The 17,500-nt window shown below is 39.1% G+C and overlaps 1 protein-coding gene across 2 annotated transcripts in view; it reads left to right on the top strand.

The window, feature by feature from the left end:
* Nucleotides 1-17,500, top strand: part of LOC138015032 (protein diaphanous homolog 2-like) — a 39,720-nt gene that overhangs the window by 20,030 nt on the left and 2,190 nt on the right. The window contains exons 11-28 of one of the 2 annotated variants that reach the window (XM_068861926.1): nt 73-188; nt 433-497; nt 1,852-1,968; nt 2,344-2,368; nt 3,278-3,385; nt 4,412-4,779; nt 5,090-5,309; nt 6,447-6,574; nt 7,250-7,318; nt 8,075-8,161; nt 8,941-9,093; nt 10,077-10,206; nt 10,874-10,998; nt 12,046-12,210; nt 13,142-13,210; nt 13,600-13,675; nt 13,844-13,954; nt 16,747-17,500. The exon at nt 16,747-17,500 is cut by the window's right edge and continues 2,190 nt beyond it. In XM_068861926.1, coding sequence (XP_068718027.1) covers nt 73-188; nt 433-497; nt 1,852-1,968; nt 2,344-2,368; nt 3,278-3,385; nt 4,412-4,779; nt 5,090-5,309; nt 6,447-6,574; nt 7,250-7,318; nt 8,075-8,161; nt 8,941-9,093; nt 10,077-10,206; nt 10,874-10,998; nt 12,046-12,210; nt 13,142-13,210; nt 13,600-13,675; nt 13,844-13,954; nt 16,747-16,976 — 2,362 coding nt within the window. In that variant the 3' untranslated portion in view covers nt 16,977-17,500. The remainder of the gene's footprint in view (nt 1-72; nt 189-432; nt 498-1,851; nt 1,969-2,343; nt 2,369-3,277; nt 3,386-4,411; nt 4,780-5,089; nt 5,310-6,446; nt 6,575-7,249; nt 7,319-8,074; nt 8,162-8,940; nt 9,094-10,076; nt 10,207-10,873; nt 10,999-12,045; nt 12,211-13,141; nt 13,211-13,599; nt 13,676-13,843; nt 13,955-16,746) is intronic. The other variant, XM_068861928.1, reaches the window with a different exon arrangement.

The raw sequence follows: 17,500 nt of genomic DNA, 5'->3' as shown, positions 1-17,500 counted from the left end.
CACATCACAGGTTAATAGCTTTCAATTTTATATACTGTGTGGTTGAGTTGTGCTTTCTTGTTTTCATTGTAGGCCACAATACTATAAATTAATTGAAGAGTGCATCTCCCAGATTGTACTTCATCGAAGTGGAGTTGACCCTGACTTCTCTACAAGAAAATTTCAAATTGATGTTGATCCCCTCATTGGTTGGTATTCTGTCATTTTCTTCAGTTGTGTATGTTCAAAAATTGTGAACTCTCAAGGGAAACAATAATTTTCTGGACGGTATAGAGAAAATCCCTTTTGAGATATTCATGTACACGAGAAGATTGCTGACATATAATATTGACGCACAAAATGAAGGAGCTATGTATGCTTTGCAGTTCATTTTGCAGTGTTTAATACATACATGTATATATATTTTATTTTGTTGATTTTTTTTTGCTTTAGAGGACCTTACCAAAGAAGCACAGTACCAAGAGGCAGCAGAAAAGTCAGTGCAGCTTGAAACCAAGGTATGCTTATTAACACTGTGTTTATATCACTGGGTATATTATAAAGTGGCTAGTCTTGTATAAAACTATGGTGTTGCATTGGTGAGGAGTGAATCAAAACTAGGCGTAATCAATGATTATGAAGTGCATTTGTTGAGAGAACTTTATCACTAGATGAGCCGAGATGCCATGAAGACGATGGATTTATGTAAAGAACATCTATCAAGAGTATGAGGCTTTTGGAATGTGGCTAAAAATGGAAAGTTTGGAGTAAAGAGGTGATGGCGTCACAAAAACTAAATTGTTGAAAATCTGGAATTTTTTGCCACTTTCTGAGAGAGTATTACTAAAAAATGTCCCTTGCTAAAAATCAGTGTCTTGGTGCATTTCCACATGACGTATCAAAACCGAGATGCAGATGCATGTATGACGTAATTCAAGATGACGCTTAAAAATCACATGAACAAAAAATGAAAACTATGCACAGGATACCCAAGATTAGAAACTGCATTGCTCCCAACGTCGAACGCAAAAATTTTTGTCTTATCAAACAAGTTGATAGATGATTAATTTATTAACCATGCTACACAAAGATTTGTGAGCTGATGTGTTGAGCAATAGCTCTTCAACAGAGGGAATGTAGTTTCAATGTTCATGTAGTTTGCTTATTATGAACCATGTTGATCAGTGTAGGATAATTACCTGGTCAAGAGGCCACAATTAGGGGTTATGTGCATAATAACTCCCAGAGTTAACTTACAGTGCAAACTAGTCAGTTGGACCATTATGGTAGCCTTAAGGGTGAAGTAAAATGCAAGTTACTATGGATATAAAACAAAGATAATCAGCCATGAGAAAAACAAGCGGATGGGTACTGCGAAGGAAGAGTAGCAAATGCCAAGAAATGTAGAGTGTGTAATATGCTTTCTACCTGCAGTGGAAATAGTTTTTTCAAACCCTTGCTTATAAATTAATGACAGGTCCATGTGAAGAAGTATTACCTCTATAATTTTTAACAAGAAGCTAACAAGGGTCTTGCATTAGGCTACGCAAAATGGCTGCATGGGTCAATTTTTTCATGTCATCAATTAATATTAATGTTCTTTTAAATCCATAAACTGATCACAGAAAGTGACAGTCAGCCAATATGTCAAGTGGCTACAGGAACAGGGTGACGCCTACTTTTAGTCCAAAAGACAAATTAGCTAAATTTGTATCACAGCAATTTGATGTAATTGGGAAGTAATAGAAGCATACTTATTGTGAATAAGATCATTTGCATGTAACTGTGGTGTTGGTAGTGGACTCAATAAAGTTATGAATTCACCTGATCCTGATTTTGCGACAATTAACCAATGTAATTTCTCATTTTAAGCTTGAACTTGAAACAACAATGCGTCAAGAGTGTGAAGCCAAGCTAACCCTAACGTCAACTAATTATGAATCTAAGATAGCAACTCTAGAAAAGGAACTGGAGGAAGTACGTGAAAAGGTGGGTTTTGCAGTTATGACAGATGCTAACATACTGTGGTGTATGGTACAAGTTTGCTTCTGGGTATTTGTAAAAGTGTCATAATATTAATTAGATAGATGAAAGAATAAAGTTTAACAAGATATGCTAATGTACTATTCAAGCAAATTTTCAGAAAAGCAAGTTACACATTGATGAACAATTGTAAAAGTAAATTATAATAATATTACATTATTATTGCAATTGAGTTGAATACCAAAGGTCATTTAAGTTTGTTTTCTTAATGGTGCATGAAGGTCAAAAAAAGAATAATAGAATGAACAAAAAATTTAAGACTTGTGACTTTCTATTAGAAATGCTTTTACTCATTTTAACATCTTGACCTTTCTCCTTTAGGTAAAAAGGGGAGTGGCTGTTGGAGGTAATGTGTTGTAGCAATTTAGGCAATTTAAACAATCCTAATGGGGCACCAGCATTCTGCTGTATAAACCAAGCGTGACTTTTGACTGATTTCGAAGCCTGAAATTAAACCATAGATCAAACGAATTTTGTAGGTTCTCTGTCCAAAATAATGATTTTGCTTAGTTGTTTTCTCAGTAGACGACTGTCCCCATAAAAGTGTTGGTAATTTCCAAATGAGTCATTTGCTTTTTACGAATAAGAATTATTATTATTAACAGCAACCAGCTTGTATGGATCTGTAGTCCTGCAAAATCACAGTATACTTAGAATGGATTGTGGGGGCGATTGACGCCTTCACTTTGTTGCAAAATTGGTTCCAATTCTGAAAGTAATGCCTTTGTTAGCAGAGATTGTGTTAGAGTTTCTTTGTTGTGTTTGTTTTATCAATGCCACATTTAGATTCCCTTAGTTTAAACTCATCTGATAACTTTATGTTCAATAAAATCACCTTAACTCAGACGTTTGATTAATCTCTGTCAGTAACTCAGATTACTAAAACGTAATCAAGTGAATGGCAATTAATTCAAGATTTACAGCTAACCTTTAATTCTCGAGTACCCAAATAATGCTCAACCCAAGAAACTGTGACTAAACCTTTACCTGCTGTAACAACTAATTTACAAGTCTTTCTTACTCGTTGTTTTGTGATGAAGCCAAAAAGTTACATTTAATGATGGCAAGACACATTGACTTACATTTAAATTTATAAATTTAATATAAATAAATAATGTAAAATTATCAATCTTATCCCTTCAATTTGTGACTGCAGTATTAGTTATTATTTTTAACAAGTTGCAAATAAACACTTTTTAAAGCAAGCTTAAAGCATTTAAGTTAAATTGTGCTGCTCTCTGTCTCTCCCCTTCAGTCAGCCAATCACAGATCAGAACTGAGGGAGTAGCTCCACCACGCTCTCGTGTTTGCTTTATTCCTTCTCCTTCCCCTGTCCCTCCTCAACCACCTCCTCTACCAACAAGTGAGTCTTGCTCCAGATTTTCAATTCATTCATTCAGTAGCACACCGTTAAGATATGTGACGACGCAATATGTAAAGCACATTGTGTAACATAAGGCCATAAGGTCACAGCAAAAGAGAGAGATTTTAAATAACACAACATTTGAAAACAACTTTGCATAATAATAATAATGATAATTGCATGTTCCTTGAGCTCATGAAAACTTACACTCTTTAACTGTTCATTAACTTAAGATTGTCTTTTAACGTTTGCAAGTTCATTGCGAATTAAATTCTTTGTAATAATGCACAAACCGTGATCTTGCTTGTTAAGTGTGAAATTGATATTTTTAAATGCAAAGAACGTAATCTTAAAAGATTAATTTTTTTGCTATTGACCATAAGAATAGAGGATAGAAGTTCAAGAAATTTCAGTTAGCTTGTAGGAGGGACTTGGCAATTATGGAGTGGAGATGACACAGTGGTATGAACTGTGGGGCACTCTCAATGAAACGTTTTACTCAGAACAACCTAGCAGTCAACAAAACTGCAAATATTTAAGGGGCTTAACTGATATTAGCCGCAAAGAATACATTGATTTCAAATTTTCTCATTAAATAAATTTCATTGCTGTTTGTAATGTTCAGCTGTTTGTTGCATAACTATTATTGTCAATATGGAATTCAATAAATTGCAAAACCACAAACTACTTGACCAAGAACTCAAGTACTAATAAATGGTTTATTCTCATTATTAATGATAAAGAAAGTGAAGGATTCAATCAGTCGAGTTGTTGTTGATCGTGCAACAAAATCTACAATAATTATGCAACATGGACAGTGTATTGGTAATTTTTTAAATTTGATTGCAAGGACTTAGTAGGCGTTTACGTGACGAGATTTCTTCCCTGGAACTTGGTTGTATGTTGCTACTTACAGGGACTTGTCCCCCAGTGTGCTCTGACGCTCATGATCCTGTTGGAATTTAAACGATCTCTACTCTAGAGTTTATTGATTCTCTTTTCTCAGACAGTTTCTTTCAATTTTAGGTGGTTCCGCCCCACCAGCACCTCCGCCCCCTCCAGGTGGTCCCCCACCACCCCCTCCACCTCCACCACCAGGTCCTGGGGGAGGCCCTCCCCCTCCTCCACCACCTCCTTTCCCTGGTGGTGGTCCACCGCCTCCTCCCCCACCTCCCTTCCCCGGTGGTGGTCCCCCTCCACCTCCTCCTCCACCTGGTGGTGGACCACCACCTCCTCCACCACCCCCTGGGGGTGGTCCTCCCCCACCACCTTTCCCTGGTATGGGACCACGCCCTCCTTTTGGATCACCAATGATGCCTGCACTACCTCCTGGTGTTGTTCCTAAGAAGAAGTATAAACAAGACGTGCAGACCAAGAGGGCAAACTGGAATAAGGTTTGTGTTACACTTCATAATTTTGCGGACTCACGCAGAATGTAGCCTACATGTAGCCATACCCACCCCCGAGAAAACGGCATGGAGAGGTTGGGTACAGCTACACATAGGCCACCAGAATCAAATGACACTTCAAGATGAATAGTAGGCAATTGCTCTTTGTTTTGTTTTTAAAAGCACATTTTAGTGACTGGCTAGAAACTTTCCCCTCGAATGGTTCATGGCTTTTTTATGATGGGCGCAACTTGTTTTTTCCACAAATCATGGTTGTTCGAATGAAAACTGTTTTTCTTGTTCTCTTTTTGTACAGATCAACATGAAGAACTTTACCGAAAACACATTTTGGGCAAAAACAAAAGAAGACAAATTGGAAAAACCAGGTTTCTTTGACGAGTTGACCAAAACCTTTGCTGCAAAAAGCTCGGCTCCAAAACAGAAGGAGAGTGGGGATAGCTTGGACAAGAAAGCTACTAACAAGAAAAAAGGCAAAGATTTGAAGATTATTGACCCAAAGAGCGCACAAAACCTTTGTAAGTAAGATTTAAGAAAAGAGCATGCGTAAAGGGGCAAGGCTGGTTTTTGTTTTTTATTTGAATTGTCCATAATCCTACTTGCGGAAATGTCCATTCTTATTTGTGGAATAGAGATGGTTATATAAGTTGTCAAACGATTTTCTTTGAAACTTTCCCTGAATGTTCCCTACTACTCTGTTTAAAGAACTACAATAAAAAAGATAACCGTGCTTGCTTAACAGATATAATGGGTCAATCTTTCCCCATTGATGCCTGTACTGATACTAATCACGCGCGTTATTTCATCGGCTCAGGGTAACGCTTGAAAAAACACCTGATAGATAGAAAGTCTAGAGCATACGGAACACTGTCTTATATAGTTAAAACGACGTCGACTCAAAACGGCAGAGAAGAGAACCAACAAACTCAACCCACATATGATGCCAAGACTGGGATTCGAACCCGGGCCACTTTCAATCAAATCAAATTGAGTACTTATATAGCGCATGATCCATAGGTAAATGATCTCCGGCGCTTAAAATTAACAATAAGGTTATTTACAATGTAAAAATTATGACTAATTATGATTATATTTACAGTGGATCGTATATTGAAGAAAGTAAGAAAGTTAAAAAAAAATTATAATGAGCTTTTTGAAATAAAGTGTCTTAAGTTTTGTTTTGAAAGATTTTAAATCGTTCTCTAGTTTAAGTGATTTTGGAATTTTGTTCCATTCAGAGGGTGCTGCCACTTGAAAAGCTCTGTCTCCTGTTGTCTTGTTTGATATAAAAGTTGGTGGAGCCAATAAAACTTTATCATTAGATCGGAGATTGTGTAGTGATTTCTTCTTGACTTGAACTAGACTTTGTATGTAATCAGGTGATAGTCCATGTATTGCCTTGTAAGTCATCAATAAAATTTTGTATGTAATTCTTAGTTTGACTGGTAGCCAGTGTAGTTTTGAACATCAACGGTGTAAGACGACAAAAACGTGTAGAGTTACATACAAGTCTAGCAGCCATATTTTGCAAACGCTGAAGCACTTTGGTCAGGCGAGTGCTCTCACCACTGCGCCATGCTTTCTCCCAATCATCCTGTTTTTATTAGCTCAACACGTTTTTGCTTTAAACTGTTGTTCGTCTGTTTTTTTCGTAGCTATTTTCCTTGGCTCGCTTAAAATGCCCCATCACGAGGTGAAAAGACTGATTCTCAACTGCGATCAAACAGTTTTAACAGAAAGTGCCATCAACTCGCTGCTGAAGTACCTTCCGTCACCGGAACAGGTAAGGGATAAGCTGCGTGACAAAGGTAACTTTCCAGTCTTGTACAATTGGGAGAGTAAATAAAATGCTAAATTATAATGCATTACCTATTACCTAAAATAACGCTTAAAGAGATAAGTTTTAAGACTAAGATTTAAACAACATTTGAAATGGACCAATTTCGATGTATTAAAATTCAGTCCAAATCAAAAGGCATCATCTCGAGGCTCTGGGGAATAAACTCATACAAATCCTTATATTTATTCCCCAGAGCCTCGAGATGATGTTTTTGTTTAGGACTGAATTTTAATATATCGAAATTGGTCTATTAATTTTAAGTTATGGTACCACTTTGTGTGCTGATGTAGAAAACGTTTAATAGTTTTACGTCGTATTTATTCCCATTTCTTATAATTTCTTTGCTTTAGACAAGCAGCTTCGAAAAATTAACGAAATGCGTAGTGTTATATCTTCAAGCCTTTGTAATCTGTGCTGTCTAGGCTGAAGAGACAGTTAATGCCGTAATGTTCGCTCATAACATAATATAAAATGGGGGACCAACAATTTGTTAGCGGCAGCGAGTGCGTGCGAAGTCCTTAACCAGAGATTTTCACGTTGTAATGAGCCCTGAGATAAGATAGACTTGCCGTCTTGGTACAATTATATACTCACTCTTATGTTATTCTTCTAATTTAGATGCAGCAGCTTGGAAACATGAAGGAAATGTTTGATGATCTCAGCGATCCAGAACAATTTGCTTGTTTGGTAGGGGTTCGTTATTTTCCAGCGAGGTTGTCTGTAAAGTTATCTCTAGAATTGGGTGACCGTTTATCCCACGTAGGGTTTTAGGAGTGTGTTTATTTGTACTTAGTGTTCTCAGTAACCTTTTGCCTTGCAGTTTTACCTGTAAAACACCACTTTCTTTGGAAAATCTCAAATCTAACGTGGTAACATTGGCACGCTTCTCATTAGTTCTGCACGTGAAAAAATGGTGCGTGCAGTTGTAGGTTTGCACGTGCCGCACACATTTCTTTTCGGTACTCTCCAGCCACAACTTGAAAGAATCTCTAAATTAAAGGTTTTCTGGTCAACTGAAGCAAACAACAATGAATGTTTCGTACTCCATCTTTACTTCGAAAACGCTGCCGCCAAACGTTCGACGTTGTTAAACGACTCACCACTTGTTATTACAGGTGCATTTTGAACCGCAGCCACTCTTGTCACGATGGCTGCGCACGGACATACCAAACCTTGTTGAAAGATGGTGGCAAACGGGTTCGACTTACTTTAGCATTCGTGAGAACAAGAGAAATGTTGACTGGATGTTAAAGCAAGGTTTAAACGCTTTTAAAGTCATTCAACGTCTATTCAACTTCAACTTATCTCCAAAACAAAAGTTGCCCAAAGCACCATCTGGGGACATTTCACGTGTGTTAAACATTCACATGTCCGTAACATTTGCTGTTGCAAATTACGTCTGGCTTATGTTCAATCCTCCCTTTCCAACATTTCTCTTTGCAGCTGAGTGGGATCAAAAAATTGGAACAAAGGTTAAATATGATCTTGTTTAAGATGAAATTCCCAGAAGAGATGCAAGATACGAAACCGGTATGTATTGCTTTGTGCTTAAGCTGCGGAAAAATAAAAGACATTAACCGGCCGCAGACAGACAGTAGAGACCTTTAGATTCTAGTACGAGGACGAGAACGAGTACGAATTTTGACTGCTGGTTTTCGCGTGCTCACTGTTGTTCTATGAGGAAGTTGCGAACTTCTACTTCCTCCGCATAATTTTAAACCGCGCAAACATATCCCAGTATTAGTAAGCACCACCCATAGGAAACCCAAGTATCTCGAGATGCGCAAAACGTATGCACAATAACAGAAAAGTAGACACCGAAAAAAGCCTGAAAAAATTCAGGCTTGACCTGGTCTTCAACCCATGACCTTGTGATTGTGTTGCATTGCTCAACTCAATGAGCTCTCAAACCAACTGGCAGATGGTTACTTTGTGAGTTTATAATGAACCCATATTCTTATAGTTTACAACTATTCACCGAAGTGGAGGTGGCTAGTGTTGGACATTTTCGCGGCTCAGTAAATATCCACCATTAGTATATACTAAAACAGTGGATAGCGTTGAACTCGCGCGCCTCAGTGTCGGTGGCTAGCGTTGGATATTTACCTCGCTGCTTCGCGGCTCGGTAAATATCCACCGCTAGCCACCCCCACTTTGGTGAATAGCCACCGACACCGAGGCGAATAGTTGTTTTAGCATATACTAAAACAGTGAGATTAATATATCACAAAAAGAAGATTTTAACTCATTTATTCCCGCAATGATTACAATATTTTCCGCCAGGTGAATAACACATATTTCTTTTTCAGAACGTTGTAAACGCAACTGCTGCGTGTCGAGAAGTGAAGACGAGTTCAAAATTCTCCAAATTCCTGGAACTCGTACTCCTAATGGGAAACTACATGAACGCTGGATCAAGGAACGAGGGCTCAATGGGATTTGAAATGAATTATCTGACCAAGGTGTGTTATGGTTAAATCTGTCAGAGAGCACCAAAGGTTTCTACTGGCATGCCATTGTTAGCAGCTTATGCTAAAAGAACTTAGGCGGTTTTCACGTGACGTCATCGCCGCCATGTTGGTTGTTGGTGGACGAAAACAAAAGGTGTCCCATTTACTCCTTTTGTTCGTCCACCAGCAATTGTACATTGCAGCATTGTTACCTGCCCCTGGGAGCGCGTGGTGTAGTGGATATCACTGACGGACTGCATCTCGAATCCCAGCTCGTGCGCTCTAAAGTTCATTCGTGGTGGGTAATATGCGCGTGGTGTGCGACCTACGACCGCGGTGCATCATTTTTACTCATTTCCAAAGATGGCGGTCTTTCCATGTCGTAACGGCGTTCGAAGAGATAAGTTCAAGTCCATTTTTTCCCAGATACCAAGCAATTCGATCCAGAAAAAATCTTGCAATTGGAAGAGAAACCTTTTCTAAATTTCTTGAAGCTACTGATGTTTGGATTCACAGTTTAGATTTTCGAATTTTGTAGAGCGAATGAGAGGACCTATTTTCGCAGGAGCAAACCCCTGTAAATCTTTGGGTAATATGAGGATCAGTATTACTTGGGACAAGTTGTGCATGCAACGGGACTGGAGTAGCATCCACCCCTGCCGCAAGTTTGCGGCAGAAGCAAAAGAAAAAGGAGCCTTAGGGTTGCCTTCGACTTTGGTCGTCCTCTTGTCTTGTCTTGTCTTGTCTTTTCTATATCTCTCCAAAGTTCTTAGACATTTTCTTGGTTTCCTTGAAGCGGGCACAAAGTTGTAGTCGTGATCTTTCCGTGACATATTTTTGTCTGTTCACTTGCGTGCGATGCCCACGTCTTTGCGATTGCATATGTGCTAAAAACACACTTGCGTTCACACTTGCGTCCACCTTGTCTCAGCATCGCGAGTGTAAACCAGGTCAAAGGATTATGCTGACCTAAGTGAACATTATCCTCCTTTCAGCTGAGTTCGACAAAGTCGGTGGATGGGCAGCTAACATTAGTGCATTTTATGGATGAGATGATTGAGAATAAATACCCCGAGATTTCCGGCTTCGAACTTGAGTTGACGCATGTGGAACAAGCCGCTAGAGGTAAGGATTTCTGCCTGTCGGGGAAAAAAAGCTTTGTTGTTTAGAGTGTAGTTTCATAATCGACTTTTTAACGGTTTCTGTGGAGAGCATCAAATTAGTAGAAGTGAATCTGCGTTACATTCCCTTTTAAATGTTACAGGAGCCGATTTTTAATCCATGTTACACGAGACAACTTTAAACGCACCTTTGTTGCGGCAACGGCCTGTTACACGATTCGCAACATTTGAACCCAGTCTCCTGCTCGACAAATCTCGGGCGACAAATATGGTGGACTCTGTTGATGTGACTGTTGACGTGACTTATTTCGGTTCTTCGTGGTGCATTCTGGGACGATATGCGTTAAACGTCAACTGCGGGGGTGTTTCCCGCACCAACTCCAACAAAATTTGGCCAAAAATGTTGCAGGGTTTTTCAAGCGATTCAAAAACCTGCAATATGTTGCCGCAACAAAATATTACACGAGACAACTTTAAACGCAACAATGTTGCGTTAAAAGTCGGCTCGTGTAACATCACCTTAAAGATGTATGACATTGCAACAACAGTGTTGGCGTAATTTCGACGCAAGGAAACTGCAAAGGCGTTATAATGGATTTTCTTTGCCGTAGTGCGTTTCCATGGAAAGGACTCTCCTTTATTATGGACTGACCTACCTTTATGTTTTTTAGTGTCGGATGAGATTCTGCAAAAGTCAATCAACACTATGCAGGGCAACTTGAAAAAGCTTGAAAAGGAACTGGAGATCTATAAACCACTCGACGACAAAGAGGACAAATTCATTCCAGTTATGGAGATATCCTTTATACCGAATTTGCCGACAACTATTTTTGAATGGGAAAAATTTGGATCTGGACAAAAGGGATCAACCGCAGACCGGTTGGCTCACTCGATGGAGCATCCGGTGTACTGTTCGGGAGGTCATGGGTTCAAATAGACCCTTCTCCAAAATGGCGGCAAAGGGTTTGAATGAGTTGAAATTAAACGGAATGAAAAACTGATACCAGAAATAGAAAGAGCACCTTTACTTTAGTAACCCTGCAAGTTTCAGAGTATTAGGTGTTATATTAGCTGAGAAAATGTAAGTTGAAATTTGACAAATTTACATACGTTTGTATGACTTGGGGTATACGCCATAACCCCAATAATAACAAACGTCTGTAAATTTTTCAGTTTACAACTTACGTTTTCTCTGCTGATATTACATTCCTGATATTATATTCCTAATTATTCATAGAGTGATTTTGCACCGATCGCCCCAAACGTGAAACATTTGTTTTGCCAAAAATAAAAGAAACTTGTTTGATTTAGACTCCTACATTGCCTGTTGGATACGGAAACCGAGTAATTTCTCAAGTGAGGGAGAAAAGATAAAATAAGAGAATTTTCTTGCTTTTATGACGAGCACTGAGCAACCTGCATTTTGGTGTTTCACGTAGGATAGATGCTAAGTCTCTCTAATAGAGCGGTTTTCAATTGATTGTCGTAAAAAAAATACAAAGTGATTTCTTCGACCATTCAGTGCAGGTACAAACAGCGCAATGAACCAATCCAAATTCGTAGCAATTCCATGTAATTTGCTCAAAGCGCGGGAAAAATCGCTCCTGGAAGTCGCGATTGGTTTGATTTTTCCTTCTCATTGGTTAATTAAGTGGCGCGAGATTTTTGAATCAATCATCAAGCGTAGCAATTTCAGTCGTGTAATTTTGTTCGACGGTCATTTAAAAAACTGCCCTATCCTGCTCGGGCGTTTCGTATTCGTTTCGTAAACGCCAGAACAAACGGTTAATTTGCTGAAGATGGTGCAGCGCCGGAAGAATTTATTTCCTTGACTACACTGCACGGTTTCTACAAGACCGCGAAGGACCAAATCGACGTGTTGGTTGAAATGCATAAGAATATGACCACCATGTATAAAGAGCTTGTGGAGTATTTCTGTTTGGACGTCAAGAAAACCTCCATGGAAGAATTCTTTGGGGACATCAAAACCTTTCTGGACCAGTTTGAGGTAATAAAGATGAGTTTTGGATAAAAGACCAAACGTTTAGAATTGTCCATTAATTAAAGACAGTGGCTATTCGTACGGCACCCATACACTGCTCTATATTAATTTGCTATTCATACGAGTCTTCGAAGAACGATTATTACAGGTTCTAACCCTAACCTTGAACAGCATAGCCACGCAGTTATTGAAAGCTAACCATTTTAATATGGGCACTTAGACTTAAATACTGTTTATCAGCGCTATTTGAAATGGGTGCTGAGACTTAAATGCTAGAAACACAAGGCCCATCAGATGGCCGGTGACATTGAACGAAGAATTAAACAGGCATCAATGCCGTTGTTTGAACTGTATATAAAAGAATTGAAGATGAGGTAAGACTTTCCGAATGTTATTGAACCTGTAACAATGGGGAAGATATCTGTTTGTAAACATTGCGTTATTCAAATGTTCCAACCAAAGGAACAAAAGACCCTTTGATTGCGACAAATTTAATTATTAGAGGGTAATGTGAAATGCTAGTTTTCTACCCATATAGACCCTGAGAGCGTTAGCCCTACTAATGGAATTAGGCCCACACAAGAACAGAGAAAAACTCTGACCAGGGTAGGAATTGAACCCACGACCTTCGGGTTACATCACCGCTGCTCTACCGTCTGAGCTACAAGCTCAGACGGGAGCAGGTCGCGGGTTTGCAAAAACGTAGCTCTTCCTTGTGCCTTTTTCGACAGCCAATGTAGATCTGGTTGGCACATAAATGACAATAGGTGACGTCAACGATATCTTCCCTGTTATTCCAAGAAGACTCCCGTATGAATAGCGAAGAGAGGTCGGTGAACGGGTCCCGTACGATTAGCCACTTTGTTAATTAAAAGCCATTAAACCATGTCAATTTAAGGTCATTTTTATTTATTCTCCGGCTTCGTCTTGTTTACAGAAAGCCAAGAAAGACAATGCAAAGAGGAAAGAAAAAGAAGAAAAGGATCGAAAAGCAAAAGAAAGAGCGGTGAGTATCGTGAATTTCACAAAAAACACACTGCACTGCCTAGAGATTCTTTGTTTCTTCCGTGCCTTTGTTATCAAATATCATTTTCCGCCCTCAAACACCGGCTGTATAGTTTGATGCCTTCGTATTGGCTGCTTATATTATGTTCCTGCGCTAAACTTGTGACAACCGCTGCATATTTTCCCGCGCTTGGTTTCGTCCTCGTGATATTTTTTTAGCCTGTTCCAGGCTGCCGGGAAAACGAAAACAACTGCGTGTGAAAAGCGAGTGGGGGCTTGGGTCGAGGCGAGCCCCCATTCATTTTTCGCACGCATTTTTTTCTCTTTTTCGACTATCTGGGAGCGGCTGGGTTTGTTTGTTCATAATGGTGGACTTAAATGTCATTGCAGGAGAAAGAAAAAGATAGGAAGAAGCGGATGGAAGCCGAAAAGACGAAGAGAAAACCAGTGCTTGACATGAATGCAGGTTTGAACCTCTTATTTTAATGGGATCTTTCCCCCATTGTGTGGGTCATGTTACATGTTGCAAAGAAACTGGTTTTGCTTGCCTGCCTTCCTTCCCCCTTAAGATGCATAATTAATCGTCTGTTAAAGCGGAATCTCTCATCAACTGAGTCTTTTTCTCTGTTCGTAGATGATGACCAAGAGGGAGTGTTGGACGGCCTGATGGAGGCTCTAAATACAGGGTCTGCGTTCAGAGATCCTTCAAGGCCCTTACGAAAGAAAGCGCCAGGAGGCAAGAAAGGTGAGAACATCATATCGTTCAATTTAATACATACCGCTTACAAGGAGCCGTAACTTAAATTGCAGTTCGAGAAAACGTTCTTAACCAAGCAAGAAAAACAAAACTTTAAAATAAGCGCGCCTCACTGTAGGATTCGGTCTGTTAAATTGGCTAATCATAGCGCGCCCTTATCTCCGCTTATCAGTACTGATCTTCGTTTTTGTGGTAGTGCAGTGCACTGTAAGTGTACTACACACTATGTCACCGGGTTGTTGGAGTGTAAGAGCGCAAGAGTGTGTCCGCCGATGAATAATAAAGCAGCTGCTATTTCCGAAACGATGGAATTACCTGGTGATAAATAACCTCGTCTAGGAGAGTAAATTTTTGACTTTGCAGAAACAATGGTCATCCTCAGGAGTTGGGCGGTTGTGATCTTTGTGTTGAATTCGCACATTTCTTGTCAAACTCTGTAACACTTGAAAAAAAAAAAACAAACTAACAAAAACAAAAGCCCGGTGTTTTGCCATCATTTTGACACAGATGTATCCTTTGTTTCGCGCGTAAACACGCAAGGTAACTTGATCACGGCGTCCGCTGAATTCTGTCACTTTCGATTTTACGATTTACTTGTGCAGCCAAAAGTACAATAGAAAAATTGAACGAAGCAAAAATCTCCCAAAGTGTTTTTCGCTGATGGTTACTTTTTATATTCCGGGTTCAAAATTAAATGTTGTTTTTATGTCACAAATTTTGTTGCTGATGCAAAATATATTATTCCCGACCGACCGTCCCGAAAACTTCCATCTACTGACTCTTCCTAAAAACTGTGTATCAATATTTATTTACTTTGCATCAACATTTGTTTTGAATAAAGCAGGCTAACAAAATCTGTACCTTGCTTAGTTCGCATTTTTGAGCGTTAAAATTGAATTTTCGATCCTATGTTTCTGGCACAAAGTGGTATACTTTTTTAGGTCTCCTATCCAGATACTAACCCCACCGGACTATTAGAAAGCTGTTAGACGCTCAGAGTACACGCTTAAACTTGTGGTGAAAAGAAATTGTAAGGGAGTTTGAAAATGATCAACATGTCAGCCTAGAAGCCAATGTTTCTCGATTCCCTTTTATTTTCTTCAATCTTTCTGGGTTTAGTACGCTACTTGTAAGCTTATTTACCTAAGACATCTACCATGGCACTATAATGATATACGGTGCCAAAACAATATCGTGTACTATTAGAGCTACTTATTATTCCACTATTACTCCATTTTACCACATTTGGTCAAGAGAACGCGCAAAATATGAGAGGTAATACACTGTAGTGTCCCGGTTTGACCGGTTTAGAGCAGAGCAAATATGAACTAGACGGGAGTTTTTCAATGAAAGAAATTGTTTTCAACACGATGCAAAGACTGAGAATTTAGAGAATGTGGTTTATGATCGCTTGTCACACCGTCATTTCGTTTATCCAATCAAAGAACGGCTGGCTTTTGTGCTGTTTACATCGTTCGCACGCGTCCTGAAGGACAGATGATGCTTTTTTGAAACATTCTTACCAAACAGAATTGAAGCAAAATAACACATTTTTGTGGTGGAATAATAAATCTCTTATTCGATAGTCAAACCATCGAATGAGATGTATATATTACGCAAAAGCAACATGATGAATCTGCTGGAAGGCAAAACGAAGCTCAGTTGACAATATGGAATAAAGCGCTGTGTTACTGCACTACCACACGTACGCAATGCGTGCCTATTTTTATTCCGTTGACCAAAGATGCCAAATACGAAGGAACAGAATCGTATTTTAATAAATTACATTCGATCTAAAATGTAAAGTAAGAAGGTCCGTTAATACTCGACGTCAGCAATTTCGAAAATGAATAGAAAGATTAGAAGAAACGACATTAAAAGCGACTACACACTTACTTCTTTCACTGTCTACGTATTAGGCAAGCATTTCAAGAGTCTACACTTTTGGTTGGAATTTTACTACTGTACACGGGTTAGCAACTGGTCCGGAAAGGGTTACCACACGGTCAGGTTGAATGAGTAAAAAAGCAATTTAAGAACTCACGCTAGTACATGAATTTAACTAAGGTGGCATGCGTGAATAAGACTAACGCTATTTGAAATTTATATGGCGCGCGCGTGCAACTTTGCCGTAGATCATTAAAACTGACAGTTCAGTGAAAGAGTTTGCCTCTGCCATTAAGGACGGATGCCTCAGTGGTTTAAAAGTAAAGCTAAGGCTTTGTTAGAATAAAATTGATGCTGCAGAGTTTTAAAAAAAGTGAAAAAATTGATATGTCCAGGTTTGACCCTTATTAGATGCACGCGGATTTCAATAAGCGTCACGAAGTGTCAACTTCTAGCCAACTTCAACATCACTTGTGTCTCAGAATACAGACAATTTATGTCACAAAGTGTCCCCCAAATGCTGCTCTTTAAGTGAAGATTAACTGCTGCATTTACCCAAAGCTAAAAATAACGCTAACCTTTACCCTTACCTTATTGTTGAAAATAGGTAGCAAATGCTTAGACTTAAAGGGACACTTTGTGTTGGATGTCAAAATTGGGCGTGCATCTAATTAGGGTCAAACCTGGACATAAGTGAAAAATTGTGAGAGCACGTTTTCTATATCTTCTTTAAATCAAGCAAATATTTGGAATTCGGTAAAAATAGTGATATCAGGAATGAAGCTTTCTTTTTCGTGCTACTACATCTAATACTTATTCGATTTGTTATGTAATCTCTTTCATTCTGAGTTGAAAGTTTAATTGTGTCAATTGTTGGCTGGTTCATATTGCAGCTCGACCCGTTGATCTGATGCGCTCGAGGACACGCTCAAATATACCAGTCCAAAAAATTATGGAGGCGCAAAACATGAACGACGCAGTTGATATCCCAGTCGATGATCAACCAACGGCTCCCACAAGAAACCGACAAAGGAGAGACGACAGAAGGAGTGGCGGACAAAAGACAGAGGCACAACTTGAAGACGAGGCTCAAGATCTTTTGGAAAGACTAAAAAAATTATGAGCCAGCGAGAGGCGGTCAGTGTTCGATTCATCATCAAGAACTACATGCGCATATTGGCCATGTTACGAAAGTGATAGGAGCTGCTTGTAATGATAAAACATTCACTTCGGGAAAAAAAAAAAACTCGATTGGTGAGTAATAGACGCTTCTGTCTCTTCTTTGAGAGGAGATGTTTGTAGCACTAATCGTTGCGCCATTTGAAGTTGGCAAACTTCATTGAAAAGTAAGATCACGCATTTATCGTATTCCAAAATGGCCACCATTTTAGTATTCTTTTCAGTTTTCCTTGCAAATTCTCCCTTTCGGCGTCGCTTTCAAACGTAAGGTTCAAAAAAATATTTAACCTTGAACGAGGCCAAAAGGGCCAATTTGCAATCAAACAAAATAATTCTAAAATGGGGGCCATTTTGGAATAAGGTGTATTTGAAAAATCAAAGCTTTTACGTAGATTTCTTCATTGAAAGTGCTAACGACCGACGTAGTTTGTTTACACACACGTTTGTTTTAACGATCGAACAAGAGAG

Source organism: Montipora capricornis, chromosome 9 (genome assembly GCF_036669925.1).
Source record: "Montipora capricornis isolate CH-2021 chromosome 9, ASM3666992v2, whole genome shotgun sequence".
NCBI lineage: Eukaryota > Metazoa > Cnidaria > Anthozoa > Scleractinia > Acroporidae > Montipora > Montipora capricornis.
The sequence above is the reverse complement of the archived record's forward strand: the minus strand, read 5'-3'. Positions and strand labels throughout refer to the sequence as shown.